Raw genomic sequence first — 16,905 nt, 5'->3', positions numbered from 1 at the left:
GATTCGAATTCCACAATATCATGAAACATCCAACAGCGCATTGCTGCTGTTCTATATATAATCGCTGTCATTAGACGGCTAGGCTTGCTCTCGGTACTGAAAAAAAAAAATCCTGTCAAGAATTCTAATAACGTCGCGTACAAACGTACGAGTCCTCTCCCGCCTCCGGCTACACGACATCACCCGGCGAGCAATCCAGCAGCAGTATCGAAGAGCATTGTGGAATATATACTTTCGCATGTATACATTATGCAAATCGATTCCATCGATTGGCCGATGGACCCTACGCTCGCGTACACACAGTCGTCTCGCGCGGTTTCTGCTCTAGCCGGTGCTCTCCGCGATACAACTATCCGGGGACTTCCATTTACCAGGCAATTTCAAGAAAATGGCATCGTTTTAAAGCGGAGGTGAGAAACGTCGAAATAGTTGCTCTAAAATTATATCGTGATTATCTCCGCGCTACGATTGCTCCCATTCAACTGGCCAACTAAGCGTGGCGTCGCGTCGTTTCGAAAAGATTCCTTTCATTTTTTTTTTTCTTCATACACGAAACAGGTTCCAGCCGCGGAATCATTTTAATGTGTGTAATTACATTGAATGCCCCGTCGTTTTACATTTTTTTTATTTCCTGGTCCACGTATGCCGCAAGTCCTTCTACGTCTGCCGAGAGTTTTCTATAGTGTTTGTAATTAGTTCCTCAATGTATACGTTATCGCACAGTTTAGATGTTTTTCCTCGTTCCGTCGTTTCCAAAGAAAACGCTTCGATGTATACCTGTTGTTGATTACTCGCTTTGCTTTACATCGAGAAATCATTTTTAATTCATCGCGGTACGCGCTACGGTGGGTACAGGTTCTGCGAATATTTTCAAATTTACTGTACCCCCATACCGTCGCCATACAATCGCGGCACACCGGTTATGACGTTGGAGTCTATAAAGTATGTTATAACTTCACCGCAACTTGACTTTTACTATCCGGGTAACGTCGCGCGAGCTCGCGTATCAAACGTGCCAGTGTCCCGGGGTAGATTTCAGTGGGGAGCGGTTAAGATACGGCGGGAAGATTTGTATATTTCTAGATTAGGGGACGCGTTAGGCTTTCAATTATTCTGAAACGTTCCTTAGCGCGCGGTCCCGGTCCACCCGACCGGGATGCTCTCTATTCTCGAGGTGAAATAAAAGGCACGAAGATAATCGTACCCGTCGAGGTATCTGGGCACAGTCAGCCCGCAATAATCCCGATAACGACTCTTTCCGAATCGACTCGGTTCTGGTATCGTCGCGTACTTATTTGCGAGCCACGTGGTAAACCAGGCGATACCTTCTTCTAGTTTACAGACAATTAACGATCGCTGTAATTATCTTAAAAGGTTTCTTCGTGGGAGTAATCGAAGGACCGATTATCGTGCGCCGGCCACGGCAACGTTGCTCTTCTCAATAGTATGGCGCAATTAAAGTAAATGGGCGTAGAATAGAGTAAATAGACGGGAAACGCGTGTAAAACGTGCAAGAATAGCCGAGCGGATCATTCGTATTTCGGCGATGATTAAAAACGTTCTACCGGGTGGTCGGTTAGTTGCGTCAATTCGGAATTTCTGTTGACTGATAAATGGAAAGGCAAACAACAGCAGAAGAATTACGCTGCTTGGATTCGCAGCTGCGGATCCATGTTAAACAAACGGTTAATCGACAAATCATCGTGTAGCAGCGTGCTATGTATTCCATTTGCTGTATTCGTTATTTGTAAAGGAAGAACGGATCGATTGAATAATGATTAAATTAATACATTGCTCGACGGATGTCGCAATCGCCGTACGATACGTTTAATCGTTCGATTTCTTCAAAAATTCGCTGTATCATTGGAGAAATTGATTTCCTACGAAGCTGTCTTTTATCAAACGATTTTACCAAACGAGAGACGTCGCGGAGTCGATCATTAAAGATGGCGTCGCGCTCCGTGCTGCGCGAAAAGAAACATCGATGGCACAGTTTCCTTCCTTGCCTCCGTTACCCGCGCGAAATCATTTTCCGTCATCAGGGAAAATAGTTGAAAGCCGACCATGAGATTGATCTTACGAAACCTGAGCAATCATTATTGCCGTAAACACCGCGCAAGAAATTACACAGCCGGATCACTGATTCTTAACGTGTATTTCATTTTATCCGCGAAATGATAAAAAGTAAACGATCAAAGACGGTTTAACGCTTGCTCAAGAGTAGAGTATTGTGATAATGAGGGTTCATTCCCGCGGGCAAGACAACTGTATGCAATTATCTGGTGGTAATGCGCGGTTGTCGTTAGTAAGATTAGTCGTTTTCTTTCGAGACATTCCCTTCAGCTCGTCATCAAACAGCGAAATTATGTAACTCTACACTATGCTTTGCAAAACATGACATTATAAAAGATTTCAGAACTCGAATTTGTTCTTTGAACTAATGTAACCCTTTAAACCATATTTTGCTTTCGTCTTGAACACACCAATTAATCTGGCTGACATGAATTATTTCAATTCGTTTCACTCCAAAAAAATCACTTTTTAAATAGCGCCTAAATCATGATTCACATCATCACATTGCGAACGGAATTATAAAAATATTTTGAAAAAGTGGTTTATTGAAAGACATATAAAATAATCACAGACAATGTCCGTATTCTAATATTGTAAGGAACGTTTCGTTTGTATGTCATCCAATATCGTTCTAAGTTCTTCGTCCTCTAAACGTCCTTCCAAGCTGGGAATCAAAGCTTTTGCTTCTTCCGGCGTTTCCGGACAGAGATTTGCGAGCGACGCGAGTTCGAATTTGTGTAGTTTCTTCTGCATTAGCAAACTAAAAGAAAAAGTATTTGCAATAAATTATAAAATTCTAATCCATCAAGGAAGCCGAGTCGTAATTAACGAAGTGTGTTGCGCGTGTAAAATATGCTTACTTTCGAACGGCCGCAATAGTCTCCTTGTTCTTGAACCGCCTAAATCGATTTGTGTATGTTAAACTCTTCATGAAAACTTCGGAGAATTCCTGTTCTTCTTCGGCCGACTCGTTTTGAGCTTTTCTATGCTCCAATAACATCGAGACTTCCGAGATCAATAGTGTCTCTGCGTTTTCAAATTCTAAACACAAAAAATAGATTTGCACGTGGTATTTCCTTATCTAAGCATTGATACATCATCATGGCCGGATTATTGTTTAAATTAATAATCACCAGAAACAAATTTTGTATATATTTTATTTATGCGAGGTTTTATAAAATACACTTTATTATGTAGATAATTAAAAATCGTATAAAATGTAAATAACGAATTGTAGATATACTTATATGCAATTAATACATGGATAGTTATATTAATATTTTTTACATAATTTGTACAATATTACGTGCGACATATACAGTTTATTCTCCCCTGGAAGAAATAATCAAATAGTATGAAAAACTTTTAACAATTTACGGATATTAAAGATTTACTTTATGGTCCTTATCGTAAAATGTTCAGTCCTTCGAAAAAAAATTGACAGATCACTTAAAAACACAAATTGATAATCAAATTCCTAAAAGCGTTACCTTGTACTCAAATGACTATTTATACGCAATTTTATTAATGCCTGTACTATCTCGAGACATCTTAGGTAGAAATCTTAACGTTTAATATCACAATACTATCAGTACACACATAATAAAAAAAATTTATGAAACTCGAATATATTTGCTAAATTAATGAAATATATGTCATTGACTTGGTTTATTTATATATCCTTGCTCTGTAAGAAAATCATAGATTTTACGTGTTTTATTTACATCGATTTTAAGTAAAACTCTAGCTTGCGCTAATCTAAGGTAACCATTCTTTTTATTTTCTCCTATCAGTAGTTGCTTAAAATCAAGGTAGTTAGCAGGAACTATACGTGTCACTGAACAAAGCTCTTTCTCGACCGGGGTAAGCTTTTCGTATCCAGGAAGACCTTTTATTGCTAAAGGTGGTGCCGTTTTTCGCTGTGAAATTGTACTAGCTACCGAACTATTTGTATTAACATTACAGCCAGGCAATATGGACTTCCAACTGTATTCAGAATTATTTAGATATTGCTTTCTTTCTCTCTCATTTTCCTGCCTGAGTTTACCTAGCTTTTGGAACAGTACAACGCTATGAAAATGTGTAAGGCCATTATTGCGGAACTCGAAAAGTTTATTTAAATAGTTTTTAAGTTCTCCAACACGATGCAACCCTTCCATGAAGAAGTCAAACTCTAATCCTCCCATCAATTGCATGAATATTAATAACCTCTCTGCGAGTGTCCTAGTTATTGTACATTCGTATCTTTGTATCCAAGAAATAGTTCTTCTAAAGGCAATCAAACCATGATCTCGTATGATTTTTCTTCTCCTCATACGTTCTTTTAATCGGTTATTATATGCTTGCACCATAGCTATTTGCATAGCTTTTCCTAACTCATAATTATCACTTAATTCGAATTCATCATAATTCAGATCAGAAATTAATAATTCTGCGTGGTTGTCAAAATTGACTTCGAAATCCGACCTTGCAGGATTATATCCTGCTAAAAGTTTACAATTAAGTGTATTAGGCGCAAACCTTGGTGGTTCTTCTAGGTCTTGTAATTTATGTAGATAAGGCATTGGCTCATGACCGAACAAACTTGCTTTCGTCTCTTTAAATCTTGGCAAACCAGGTATACTTTGATTATCAATATAATGTTGAAGATAGTGGCTTTTACATTCTTCAGCCGATTTCCCTTGCATTCTTTTCGAGATGTCTCCCCAATTCCCAAAACCACATTCTTGCAACACATCGAGAAACTCTAATTCCTGCTTAGCAGTCCAACCACTTCCATGGATCAGAGGGAACTCATTCTTTATAATAATATAGTCGTGATCATTTCTATGACCGTCGACTTCAGATCCATTCGAGAAACAAGAAGGGCATAAATCCGTATTCCTACACACGGCACAACGAATGTAAGGCTCCATCAAAGCAGATTTGCATACGCGGCATGTTGGGTCTGAAGTAATGATTTCATCCTTCACGACTGACACGTCGAGTTCTACGTCATTCTCGATATTTTCTGTTCTACTCGATGAGCAGTCTGAAAGAGAAGATCGTTACTTAAGGCCATGTCGCATAAACAATTAAACAATCGAGTTCGTAGTGTTACGTTTATTGTTTAACGAAATCCCATGTCAAAACAATGTTGACAAATGTACGCAAGTACAGGTTAGCTTCAAAGAACATACTTCTATTTTCATCAATAAAACATACCTTTCGGAAATTGCAGATCTGCCGCATCTTCCTCTGTCATGTCCGTTAAATTTGGATTGGCCATGGTACCTTGCGTATTTTTGACGAAAGTAACTTAAGAACACAACTGATTCTGAAATGTTTACTACCAACAACTCTCGGGCATGCTTACGACGTGGATTGAATGATTTTTACAGACGTCTCGTGTTACGTTATTTTCTGTGGTCAGTTCTGTGTTACCGACACCAGAAAGAATACACACACATGTAAACACCAATTACCGACCTACCATTTCCGATCAACGTTATCGATAGTTCACGAAAAATAGGCATGTTAGTAAGAAGAGAATATCCTCTATATTTCATTTGTACTGTGTCTACTACTGTCAACGTATAGGCATGGAAGAATCTTCAACACGTCCGAGAAATAATTGAAACAATTCTAAAGTTCTATTAAGTATTTCTATTTAAATATTTCTATTAAGTGTCGTTATGTATCAGGAAGTTTTTGTGCACGAGAATAGATCTCACAAATGTGATTCGACGATTCCAATGGATTGCCAATGAAAATCCAATGACACCGGTCTATCTTACTTTTGGTACGTAATTCCCCCACTCCTACCTTTCCGAAAGAAAGTCGTACGTAAAGCGGTCAGGATGCTGAGATCCTTGTCGCCGCTGTACTTTGTGTACCATTGTACGACACAGTTTTATGAAATTGTATACTTATAAACACATAAATGTGGAAAATGGATGATATAATGCTCATATAGATACATTACTTGATGTCGAAATAAAAAAAACTTTTAAATGCTTGAAAAAAAGCTAAGAAAATATTTGGTAATTTAGATTTAACAGATTGAACGATATTTAAAATGCCTAACATACCAGGATTTAAAACCGCAAGCGGCAAGAATATGAATATTACTGAACAAGCTTTATTAAGGGCAAAAACATTATTTTCTGATGAAAACTTCGAAGATTGTGACAGTGACCATTTAACAATGAAATCATTACACGAACATGTAGATTCAACAGCAGTTAAAATGCCTAAAAAACAAGTGTGTCAAGCCGCATATAGTAAGAACATGAATAGTACAAAGGAGGCATTATCGAAAGCATCAAAAGCAGTATGTTCTGATGGAATTAAGCAAAATTATGATAATGACCCTTTATTAATGAAATCATTAGAGAAACAGCCTGCTTCAACAGCATTTAAAAGACCCCGAATGCAAGCGTTTCAGACTGCAAGTGGTAAGGACTTGCACATTAAAGAGGAAGCCTTATTGAAAGCAAAAGCATTATTCTCAGATGAAGACATGCAAATTTGTGATAGTGATCTAACATTAATAAAATCACTAGAGGAACAGGAAAATCCAACAGTATTTGCAGTGCCTAAAAATCAAGGCTTTCAAACTGCAAGTGGTAAGAAAATGAATATTACACAAGAAGCCTTATTAAAAGCAAAGGCATTATTTTCTGATGAAGACATGCAAATCTGTGATAGTGATCAATCATTAATGAAATCACTACAGAAAATGGAAAATTCAACTGTATTTGCAGTGCCTAAAAATCAAGGCTTCCAAACTGCAAGTGGTAAGAAAATGAATATTACACAGGAAGCCTTATTAAAAGCCAAGGCATTATTTTCTGATGAAGACATGCAAATCTGTGATAGTGATTCATCGATAATGAAATCATTAGAGAAACAGGAGAATCCAACAGTATTTAAAATGCCTAAAATGCAAGGATTTCAAACTGCTAATGGTAAAAACATGAACATTACAGAGGGAGCTTTATTAAAAGCAAAAGCATTATTTTCTGAAGAAGACATGCAAATATGTGATAGTGATCTGTTATTAATAAAATCACTAGAGGAACAGGAAAATCCAACAGTATTTGCATTTCCTAATAATCAAGGCTTTCGAACTGCAAGTGGCAAGAAAATGAACATTACAGAGGAAGCCTTATTAAAAGCAAAAGCATTATTCTCAGATGAAGATATGCAAATATGTGCTAGTGATCAATCATTAATGAAATCAGTACAGAAACAGGAAGATCCAGTCGTGTTTGCAGTACCTAATAATCAAGGTTTTCGAACTGCAAGTGGCAAGAAAATGAATATTACAGAAGAAGCCTTAACAAAAGCAAAGGCATTATTTTCTGATGAAGATATGCAAATATGTGATACTGATCAATCATTAATGAAATCACTACAGAAACAGAAAGATCCAACAGTATTTGCAGTGCCTAAAAATCATGGCTTCCAAACTGCAAGTGGCAAAAAGATGAACATTACAGAGGAAGCCTTATTAAAAGCAAAAGCATTATTCTCAGATGAAGATATGCAAATATGTGATACTGATCAATCATTAATGAAATCACTACAGAAACAGAAAGATCCAACAGTATTTGCAGTGCCTAAAAATCAAGGCTTCCAAACTGCAAGTGGTAAGAAGATGAACATTACAGAGGAAGCCTTATTAAAAGCAAAAGCATTATTCTCAGATGAAGATATGCAAATTTGTGATAGTGATCAATCATTAATAAAATCACTAGAGAAACATGAAAATCCAACAGTATTTGCAGTGCCTAAAAATCAAGGATTTCAAACTGCTAGTGGTAAAAACATGAACATTACAGAGGAAGCTTTATTGAAAGCAAAAGCATTATTTTCTGATGAAACCTTTGAGAGCTATAACAATAATTCGCCATTAATGGAATCAGTACAAAAACATGAAAATTCGACAGTATGTGAAGTCTCTAAAAAAACAGGGTTTCAGACTGCAACTGGTAACAATGTAAATATTTCAGAGAAAGCTTTACTGGAGGCAAAATCATTAATTAAACCACTGCAGAAACAAACAAATTCTGTTAAATTGGATATATCTAAAATAGAAGGGTTTAAAGCAAAAGCATTATTTTCTGATGAGAGAATGCAAAGTTGTGATAGTAATTCATCATTAATAAAACCACTTCAGAAACGCAAGGTTAAGGATTTAGATGATACAGCTGTAAGAAGGGAAAGAATGTCCAATCAATTCAAAAAGCTACGATTCAGCAATGAATTTGATGTACAAAAGACTGATGGCCAGTATTCTAAGATTAGCGATGAGAAGGAGAATCAACAAATGCCTTCAGTGTCTGCAGTCATTTTGACCTCCAACAAAACTGCAGACACTAATAAGTTAATGGATACAAATAAGAAAGATAATGACATAGATAATAATTCTTCAATATCTAATGAAATTGTGGAAAGTGCGGCCGCGCTTTTAGAGGATGAAAACAGTTCGGAAACTTTTAATCAATATATGTCACCTGTAGAAACTATCGAGAATAGTAACATTACAAATGTGCCATTAAGTCCTGTAATTGGTGGACAATTTGTTCCTAAGAAAAGAAAAACTAGACGCACACGACGAAAAAATGAAAATAATGTGAAGTCCAAAGACAGCAAAACCAAATGTAGGGATAATATAAATAAATTAAATAATGAATGCGAAATTTCAGATCATACTGTAAAAACGGAAAAACCATTATTAATAGCTCGTCAAGAATTAGTAAATAATGATAATAAATGCGAGTCGTTTATTGTCAATGATTTTGGCGACAGTCAATTAATGTTAGATTTTATAAACGAATCTGCTACTATATTAGAAAAACGTTTACAATCCTCTCTAAAACAGGTAGATAATATAAATCACTTTCCAAAGTCCTCAATTTTTTATGAATTTATCCTTTACATTCACTATTGTTGTACCCGCAGGAAGAACAAATTAAATTAAAAGAAAAAAGCAAATTAAAACCGACACCTGGTAAATTATATATTTATAGAAAAAGTAATCATGGAAATCGCATAACTTGGAGAGAGATTAGTAAAGGAGCTGCACCTACTTTGTGTAGTTATGCAGAGGTAATGATTAAACTAGTTACTCGTATAAATTAAATTGGTCGATGATATTGTAATTAGAAACTGATTTTTACTAGCTTATTCAACGAAAATTGCCGCCTGAAATTTTGGATGTAACACCTGACAATGCTGTAGCATATAAATTTCGATGTTCGGATTTCTATGGGTGAGCAAGGTTGCTAGCAATATTCTTGTATAATACAAATATATTTATACTAAATATTTATAATATATTTAGGCAAAGCATTGTACAAAATAATATTGAGGGTATACAATTGGAAGATGGAGCATGTTTGGTTCTAGATGAAAACGATTATGTGGGAATAGTGGAGATTAAAAGATCTTTTCTAGCATCTCCAGGTGTAGATCCCAACTTGCTTCCTGATGGATGGGTGGAAAATCATTATAAATGGATTGTCTGGAAATATGCATCAATGGATAGGATAAAGTTTCCTACCACTGTTTTACCAAGGTGACTGTGATTATATTAATTAAGTAAAATTAAAACTAAAATTTGTAAAGTTTGTATTACTTATAAAAAAGAATTCATTCTTAGAGCGTTGACTCCGGCAAGAGTGATGGTGGATTTGAAATATCGTTATGATCGAGAAATTGATAGATCACAGAGATCAGCTATAAGAAAAATTCTAGAAAAAGATGACGCTGCGTCTAAAAGAATGATTTTGTGTGTATCGTCTATTATTGAGGTAATTTTATCTTTAATGTATATTACGAAAGGAGCACAGAATTTTAAATAATACTTTATTCATATTTGCTTTCATAGCATGGTAACCCTGTCGATAATACTGCAAATTTAAATGTCTTAAAACCTCCTACAAAAAAATTAATATTAACGGATGGATGGTACAGTGTTCAAACCATTATCGATCATGCGATGATTCAAAATATTACGCGGGATAAAGTGAAAGTAGGAACGAAACTGATTACGTACGGATCGGAATTGTTACATTGCGATCAAGGATGTTCACCATTAGAAGTAAATATATCTTTTGTAAACATTTAATTGTAAAAAATTTATTTCGTATAGCATAAATTATTAATTTATAGGTTCCAGATAATGTTTGTTTAAAGATCCATACAAATGCGACGAGAAGAGCAAGATGGGACGCAAAACTGGGATATGCGGCATCTTCAAGACCGATATGTGTAAAGTTAAAAGATATTCTTTTGTACGGAGGTTTAATTGGACAAATTAAGGTTGTAGTTGCAAGGGTGTACCCAATATTATACCACGAAAAAAATCCTTCTGGTGAATCATGTAAGATACATAATTGTAATAATTTAATTTTCTAACAAGCATTAAATTTAATTATATAATTTTAAATTTTAGTTTTTCGTAATACTAGATGCGAAGAGAAAGCAAACATTGCTTATGAAAAGGAATGTCGGTCATTGGTAGAAGCATTTTATTCAAAGGCAGAGAAATATTTTTCTGAAGAAAGTAGGATTAGTAATTCAACTCCAGATAGTATTGATCTGGCAGCTATAGAATGGAAGAAAGACCGTGAAAAATTATCTGAAGAGGTGCAAACTCGACTTATAGACTCATTCTCTTTTTTCGCATTAACAGTCTACTTATTTAATTGAATATTTTTTTATTTACTATGGAAATAATTTTTATATTAACAATTTTGTTTGTCCAAATCAACATTTTTTTCCATATTTCATTATAGAAATTTCTTTCAATACAAGAACGACAACAATTAATAGATAAGTGTCGTATGAAGGAGGAACAGATTAGGCAACAGTTAGAATCGCGATTGCAAAAAAGTTTACCATCGCCAAGACAAGTTACACCTGTTTTGAAGATTCGTGTAATTGAAGAAGAAACAAGTGCCATTCTTTCGATTTGGTCTCCAAATGAAGATGTCACTGATATTTTGAAGGAAGGAAATTGCATATCCATGTGCAATGTTACGCCCTCTTTGAAAAGGTTTTACTCCACCTATTATTTGCGCCTTCTCTTTCATTAGTAAGTAATAGTTATTGATTGCTTTTGTTTTAACAGAGGCAACGATTTGCAACTAACTGCAGGCCGGAATACATTATTTAGTCGACTAAGTACATCTGATAAACTATATCCTCAAAGGACATATACACCATTATGCGATATAAATAAGCCCAATTTTGCTCCCGCTTATGGAGAGCTCGATACAGTTGGGATTGTTGTTTATATTGGAAATGAACCTCATGTAAGTGTGAACTTTCTATCTGGTACTAAAATGAAACTATTAAAAAAGTATAAAATTTGCTAAAAAAAAAAATAAAACTACATTAACATGCGCACTATAATAATCGAGGCTTGTTTCCATATCTGCAGGGTATGAAAAATTTTCAAGCTGCATATCTTGCACAACCATACACCGATTCTCAATCCTGTTACCTATCGGTATTATTTTGGAACGGAATTACTTCTTACGGATACGCAGAAATCTTGACCATAGGATCATTTGTTGCGTGCAGTAATTTAGAATGGCGGCGAGCTACATCGTGGAACATACCGACGACATATTGTACTGAACGAAGTAGCTTCACACAAAATCCTAGACGGAATCACTTGGAACAGCCGTTCCATGAATTAAAACATTTAACCACGGTACTGGAAAAAATTATTTTCATACTTCTCAGTCTAATTCTTCATTGTTCTAACCTCTTATATAAAAACTATGTGGTTCCTAGGATACCAGTTTGTATGTATCCAAATGTGCAGCAGAAATTTCAGTAGAAGTGCAAAAGAAGCCAACAAGATCATCAGATCAATTTACCCCGGACAGAGATCATTTGAATAAAACGTCGTCGAACGAAAACTGTAACTCTTCAGTTTTAGACGTTTCGGGAAAAACTTTATTAAATCAGCATTCGATGAGGTCTGGTGCTATGCAAAAACGTTTTGAGAAGTTACAGCGTTACGGTGAAGCATCGAACTTGTCCCCAATTGTGCTGAACAGTTCTAAGCGAGTATCGTTAGACTTTCAATCTCCTATTCGCACATCGGATGTGAAACATTCGAAAGCAAGAATGTCGTTAGATACAAAGTTTTCTGCGAATTCTAGATGACATCTTATGAGATCGTCAATTTCACTCACGACAAAATGTATCAATTGTTTATAGAATCGTGGATATTTAAATTCGTTAAAAAATAAATATTACTAGGTCGCTTATTATCTCAAGTTCATATAGATCTACGATAAATTGTAATAACTTTTATATAACATTTTACTTGTTAAAAATTAAATAAGTATTGGTCACGTGCCTTAATATATACCAAATATATTTTTGTATTCAATTGTCTTTAAATTATTTTGTATCTGTGATGGTAGCGATGCATTTCAATGTACATATTCCTATAATCTACTTTTGCGGAGTAAATAATCATTTGTTACAGAAAAAACTAATAAATAAATATATATTGTATAGAATTTAATTATATTTTGTATATCCAGAATTATATTTATATAGTTTCTGCATGTGACTATATTATACTATACAATAAGCGTATATTATATATGTACGAACATCTCGTGTAGTAATATAGTAACTAAATTGTATAGTTATAACAACAAGATATGTTTCTAAATTTCAATACATTTATTTTGAATATAATAAAAATCAATCAAAAAATAAAAGTATATAGAAAATTATTAAATACTAAAATGCAAGTAAAGCCTACGGTTGCAAAAACTATACTTGCTTTTTAGTACGTTTTATAATTCGTATATTAATTGTATGAAACCTTGTTTTTAGTAAATTGTTAATTTTGCTATTTAGAGACTGCGTTTGGGAGCCTGTTTCTTTCATTTCAATCTGCAACCAAAATAATCACGCATAGGATTAAAAATGCAAATTATACAACGTTTTTATTACATTTTATGCATCCGTGAAGAAACAATATTTAATAATAAATAAACAAACCGTTTCGTGCGATTTATTCGACACGCGCGGTGTATTATTTCTCGATCGTCTGGCTTTTGAGATTTCTTTCCAGTTAGTGAATATGGTAGTTTTACTCTTTTTAGAATGTTCTTTACAATTTTTATTTTTATAACTACTTAGTAACGTGGACTTTAAGATTTCGTTCGAAGATTTCTTTTTCCTCGTCGTCAAATAATTATAAATGGAAGAAGATCTCTTCGACAAGAAGCTTGACGTGCTCGTTTCTATGTTTTCTCCAACAAAAAGAGTTTGAACTTCTTTCTCGTGTTTAGTATTACCAACAATCTGTTTCTTAGCTGTATATAAATGCGTACACGATAAAAAAATTAAACAATGAACATTCTATATATAAGACTGACTAATTACTATTTTAATTTGCTGTAAAACATTTACAATATTCATTGTTTGATTCGTTTTCAACATTCCTGTCGTCGCAGTCTGTGCAATTACATTCTTCAGCAATTTGACAAGTACTCAACTGTATCCCGTTATTACTCAAGAGCCTTAACTTCAAACACAGTTTACCTTTACTATTTACATATTGAGATGTTATCGCATGCTTTGAAGAAACCTACGGCATAAAAGAGAAATTAATAAATTGCGTAATTACGATCGTCCCGTATTTTTATATTATCGAATACCAAGTTATGGAGCAGGCCATGTTTCCTTTGATGTTTCTTTGCCAAATGATTTAATATATCTTTCGTATACGCGGTTATTTTATTCGTAATATTTGACAGATCATTGTACTCTCTTCTCAGTTGTTTAACTAAATCGTTTTTCGTTTCAGGAACAGGCTCCTCGAGAATATCCGGATAGAAAAGCATGCACGATACACCGACATCTTTCACCAATACCGTGTCTAAACATTGGGTACTGTATTTGCTACTCCTATAAGAAATCAATTACTGCAATCACGTGGTACAATTATAGTAGCAATAAAATAATAGTTACCTGTAATAAGGAAACTGATAATTGTAACAATCACGCAGCGTGGAGTTATTAATCTCTTCGTATACATAATTTTGCATCAGTAACGACTCCTTGTACTCTCGTTTACTTACGTCATTAATGCTGTTGGAATCGGGCGAACGAATTAATCTACCATGAAGAACATTATTTCTCTCCGGTGTCGTGGAAATCAAACTTTTTGTGCGATCATCATCGTTTACAGCAGGATATTTCTTCATTTGCGGTGCGCCGTTAACCAACGAATCTCCTACTTCGGGGGAAGCAATAAGGGCACCCATCTCAAAATGATCATCATTATATATTATTGGATAATTGTTACATGAATTACTCGAACGTTGATCAAGTTATCGATGTGATTTCTATGATGTCGTTTAGACTTGGAGGGCGTACAATTATTAATAAAAAGAAAACAAGCAATATTACAAAGTACTATAAATAATTGGATAATACATAGAAGAGTACGTGATTTATTGTATAATTATAAATTACTGAAATTCGAAATCTTCTCTCTCCCATTACAGAGAAACAGAGAGACGTCTGTACGTCTTGCTTGTACTTGTGCCAACTCTTGGAAATGTCCATTACATAACAAGATCTCGACGTTACAAATTAATTTAGACCACTAACAATCTGAAGAAGGTCGTAGGATATGAACAATAATGTTACTATATTCATATCGAACTATAATGTTCCCGCTGCAACGATCGCGCCTCGCGATGCTTCCGCCAGGGATGATTCGAAACATGTATTCGAAAAATGTGTCATCATTTTTATACGCGTTCTTAACAAAATTGGTTCAATTAAATTTATGACAACAGAGAGATTAATATGCGAATACCATAGTACAATCAAATAAAAGAATATTTGACTAATTTAAGAAGAAAGTGAAATATTGTAGATTACAGATGCTTAGTGAACAAATTTTTTCTGTTTGCCAAAATGAACTGAATTCATTTGTAAAAGATTTCACGGTTCCATTAACTTTCGGTTAGAGTCTCAGGTGCAGAATTCCCTGATTTTTACGAAAAGTTCTTTCTCAACATTTCGCAAAAGGAAATTCATTTTTTCATTTTTGGTCTTTACACAATTCCTGGCTAAAATAGTTTTGCTGTCTACACACATGTATAAACTGTATACGTTTCGTAGAATCTGAAGGCAAGTTAACCAATGGCGTTTTCTCACATTCTGTATAACCGTCAGTGAGTCAATGGCGTAGTCTTACGTGGAGCACACCTGAATTTTGAAATTTATATTCCTTACTAATACTGTTCTCCGTTTATTGGATCATCAGGCTCGAATTATTCATAAGTTTTTTTATTATACATCTTTCTTAGTATGTATATTCAAGGTATCGATATAATATAACAAATATGTATGTATTTTTAAATTAATTTCCATTTAATTTGATCCATTTGTAATTCTTGTACCATTTCGTTATTTCTAGTCAACGCAATGAGTCTAATTTTATCAGACAGAGATTGTCAAGACTGTGGTGTACCTAGATTAAAAAGTTATGTATAATTATACACAACAACAATATGAATAATTGTCCATCATAACATCGTTCCACATTATTCCTTTCGTCTTTGCAATTTTGTTATCTCCGGTAACAGATTTTTCCTACTTTTGCATAAATGACTCCAATAATTCCATTAATTTACCGTGAAAGTTACTACCTGATTTAAAACCTGTATTTTAACTAATTACACGTGACTTGAATTGAATACATCCGAGTCTCCGAATATTCTTACAAACGAAAGCGTTCGCCAGACGACAAATTCAACCAGATCATTTACGAATTAATTATAGAAAGAATAAAGAACCGTGGTTCATCATCATCGTTTACCTGGTCGGTCCAGGTGAATTCGTGTGAAGGTAAACCACGTTGATGGGCACACCTTCTACGCCACTGAGACACGTTCTTTCAGTGGATCGGCATGGCTGCCTTGTCGGTCGCGACGCAGGCACAGTCGTTGTTGGTCTGCGAGCGGTATCGTTGTCGAATCGAACGCCGTTTCGCGACATCCCGATCCTCGTGCTCCTGCGAACAGAACAGTGGTGATCGTTCGAATCACGGACCGGTGAAAACCAATCGGAAAAACATCGGCCGAACGATGCGCGAGAGCCGATCGCGACGAGTGAACACCAGATGTTCTTATAAATAAATTTTGTCAAATTTTCTTACCCCGACGCGTGCCAGTGAGAACCGAACACCGAGTTTAATCAGTGCACGAGTCAATTACCATCGACATTTCTGTTACACATACGAAACTAGCTACCAAAAATCTGGAGAATGTAATCTGTAAATATTCAGATTTTTGTTCAATTCTATCGCAAAGGCGATCTATATTTAAGAACACAATTGTTTGAGCATTTTAAGTGGAACATTTCTGATCAATTATCGAGCACGTTCGAATGTTGCTCCAATTTCACGAAATCTGCGGTGTGTCCAGTGTCGTCGCGCCGAAGTTACGAAGATGGGCAAAAAAGGCCCGATACCAGTCGGACGAAAATTAATCACCATCGAGTCCTCGTTTTCCCTGTGTTTCGCGTCGTGAACGACAAGTGAGATCCGTAGAATCTGTTCTCGATTTCGGAAATTCTCGTCCGGGTTCTTCGAGTTGTCTGCTCGATAAGATCCTCGCCGGGAGCATTGTTCTCGGGACAGCGGATGCTCGTTAAAAACGATGAACCCCGTCTGGGATTTGAGAAGATCAACTGTGCCGGAATTGGTGATTTCGCGCGAGTGATCGTCGCCGGGCAGCAGGAATCGTCGCGAAGTGGACAGCAAACACCGCGGGGACCAGTTACTGA

General features: G+C 35.4%; 3 protein-coding genes across 9 annotated transcripts; 1 reads left to right on the top strand and 2 right to left on the bottom strand.

Moving 5' to 3' along the window:
- Nucleotides 1–2,618: 2,618 nt before the first annotated feature.
- Ada2a (Transcriptional adapter 2A) lies at nt 2,619–5,425 on the bottom strand. 2 transcript variants are annotated; one of them, XM_078184958.1, is made up of 3 exons: nt 5,278–5,425; nt 2,934–3,114; nt 2,619–2,833 (listed from the first exon to the last, which is right to left on the bottom strand). In XM_078184958.1, exons 1-3 carry the CDS (start codon nt 5,339–5,341, stop codon nt 2,659–2,661), a joined length of 420 nt encoding a protein of 139 aa, XP_078041084.1. In that variant the 5' UTR covers nt 5,342–5,425; the 3' UTR covers nt 2,619–2,658. The 2 variants fall into 2 exon arrangements, with proteins under 2 accessions (XP_078041084.1, XP_078041075.1); XM_078184949.1 differs by lacking the exons at nt 2,619–2,833; nt 2,934–3,114 and adding an exon at nt 3,244–5,104.
- Nucleotides 5,426–5,654: 229 nt separating this feature from the next.
- Nucleotides 5,655–12,766, top strand: LOC144472143 (uncharacterized). The gene is made up of 12 exons (XM_078184926.1): nt 5,655–8,941; nt 9,022–9,168; nt 9,243–9,331; nt 9,404–9,637; nt 9,722–9,872; nt 9,950–10,162; nt 10,234–10,444; nt 10,517–10,710; nt 10,860–11,119; nt 11,195–11,378; nt 11,507–11,782; nt 11,866–12,766. The coding sequence occupies exons 1-12, from the start codon at nt 6,131–6,133 to the stop codon at nt 12,241–12,243; spliced, it is 5,148 nt and encodes a 1,715-aa protein (XP_078041052.1). The 5' UTR covers nt 5,655–6,130; the 3' UTR covers nt 12,244–12,766.
- LOC144472173 (uncharacterized) lies at nt 12,733–16,747 on the bottom strand. Of its 6 annotated transcripts, XM_078184996.1 has the most exons (8): nt 16,613–16,747; nt 14,581–16,132; nt 14,184–14,369; nt 14,074–14,087; nt 13,761–14,010; nt 13,513–13,690; nt 13,099–13,415; nt 12,733–12,990 (listed from the first exon to the last, which is right to left on the bottom strand). In XM_078184996.1, exons 2-8 carry the CDS (start codon nt 14,671–14,673, stop codon nt 12,868–12,870), a joined length of 1,161 nt encoding a protein of 386 aa, XP_078041122.1. In that variant the 5' UTR covers nt 14,674–16,132; nt 16,613–16,747; the 3' UTR covers nt 12,733–12,867. The 6 variants fall into 6 exon arrangements, with proteins under 6 accessions (XP_078041122.1, XP_078041096.1, XP_078041104.1 ...); XM_078184970.1 differs by having other exon boundaries at nt 14,074–14,369; XM_078184978.1 differs by having other exon boundaries at nt 14,074–14,369; nt 15,938–16,132.
- Between the last annotated feature and the right edge of the window lie 158 nt (nt 16,748–16,905).

Source organism: Augochlora pura, chromosome 1 (genome assembly GCF_028453695.1).
Source record: "Augochlora pura isolate Apur16 chromosome 1, APUR_v2.2.1, whole genome shotgun sequence".
Lineage (NCBI taxonomy): Eukaryota > Metazoa > Arthropoda > Insecta > Hymenoptera > Halictidae > Augochlora > Augochlora pura.
The sequence above is the reverse complement of the archived record's forward strand: the minus strand, read 5'-3'. Positions and strand labels throughout refer to the sequence as shown.

Excerpts from the sequence above, each read along its gene's own strand:
- Ada2a (XM_078184949.1), bottom strand. The coding sequence starts at position 5,341 with ATGGCCAATCCAAATTTAACGGACATGACAGAGGAAGATGCGGCAGAT. Across the intron at positions 5,105-5,277 it reads AGATCTGCAATTTCCGAAAG|ACTGCTCATCGAGTAGAACA; the intron begins GTATGTTTTATT and ends CTTCTCTTTCAG.
- LOC144472143 (XM_078184926.1), top strand. The coding sequence starts at position 6,131 with ATGCCTAACATACCAGGATTTAAAACCGCAAGCGGCAAGAATATGAAT. Across the intron at positions 9,638-9,721 it reads CCTACCACTGTTTTACCAAG|AGCGTTGACTCCGGCAAGAG; the intron begins GTGACTGTGATT and ends ATTCATTCTTAG. Across the intron at positions 11,783-11,865 it reads AATTAAAACATTTAACCACG|GATACCAGTTTGTATGTATC; the intron begins GTACTGGAAAAA and ends TGTGGTTCCTAG.
- LOC144472173 (XM_078184970.1), bottom strand. The coding sequence starts at position 14,673 with ATGGACATTTCCAAGAGTTGGCACAAGTACAAGCAAGACGTACAGACG. Across the intron at positions 14,370-14,580 it reads AGAGAAGATTTCGAATTTCA|ATGGGTGCCCTTATTGCTTC; the intron begins GTAATTTATAAT and ends GATCATTTTGAG. Across the intron at positions 14,011-14,073 it reads TATCAGTTTCCTTATTACAG|GAGTAGCAAATACAGTACCC; the intron begins GTAACTATTATT and ends GATTTCTTATAG.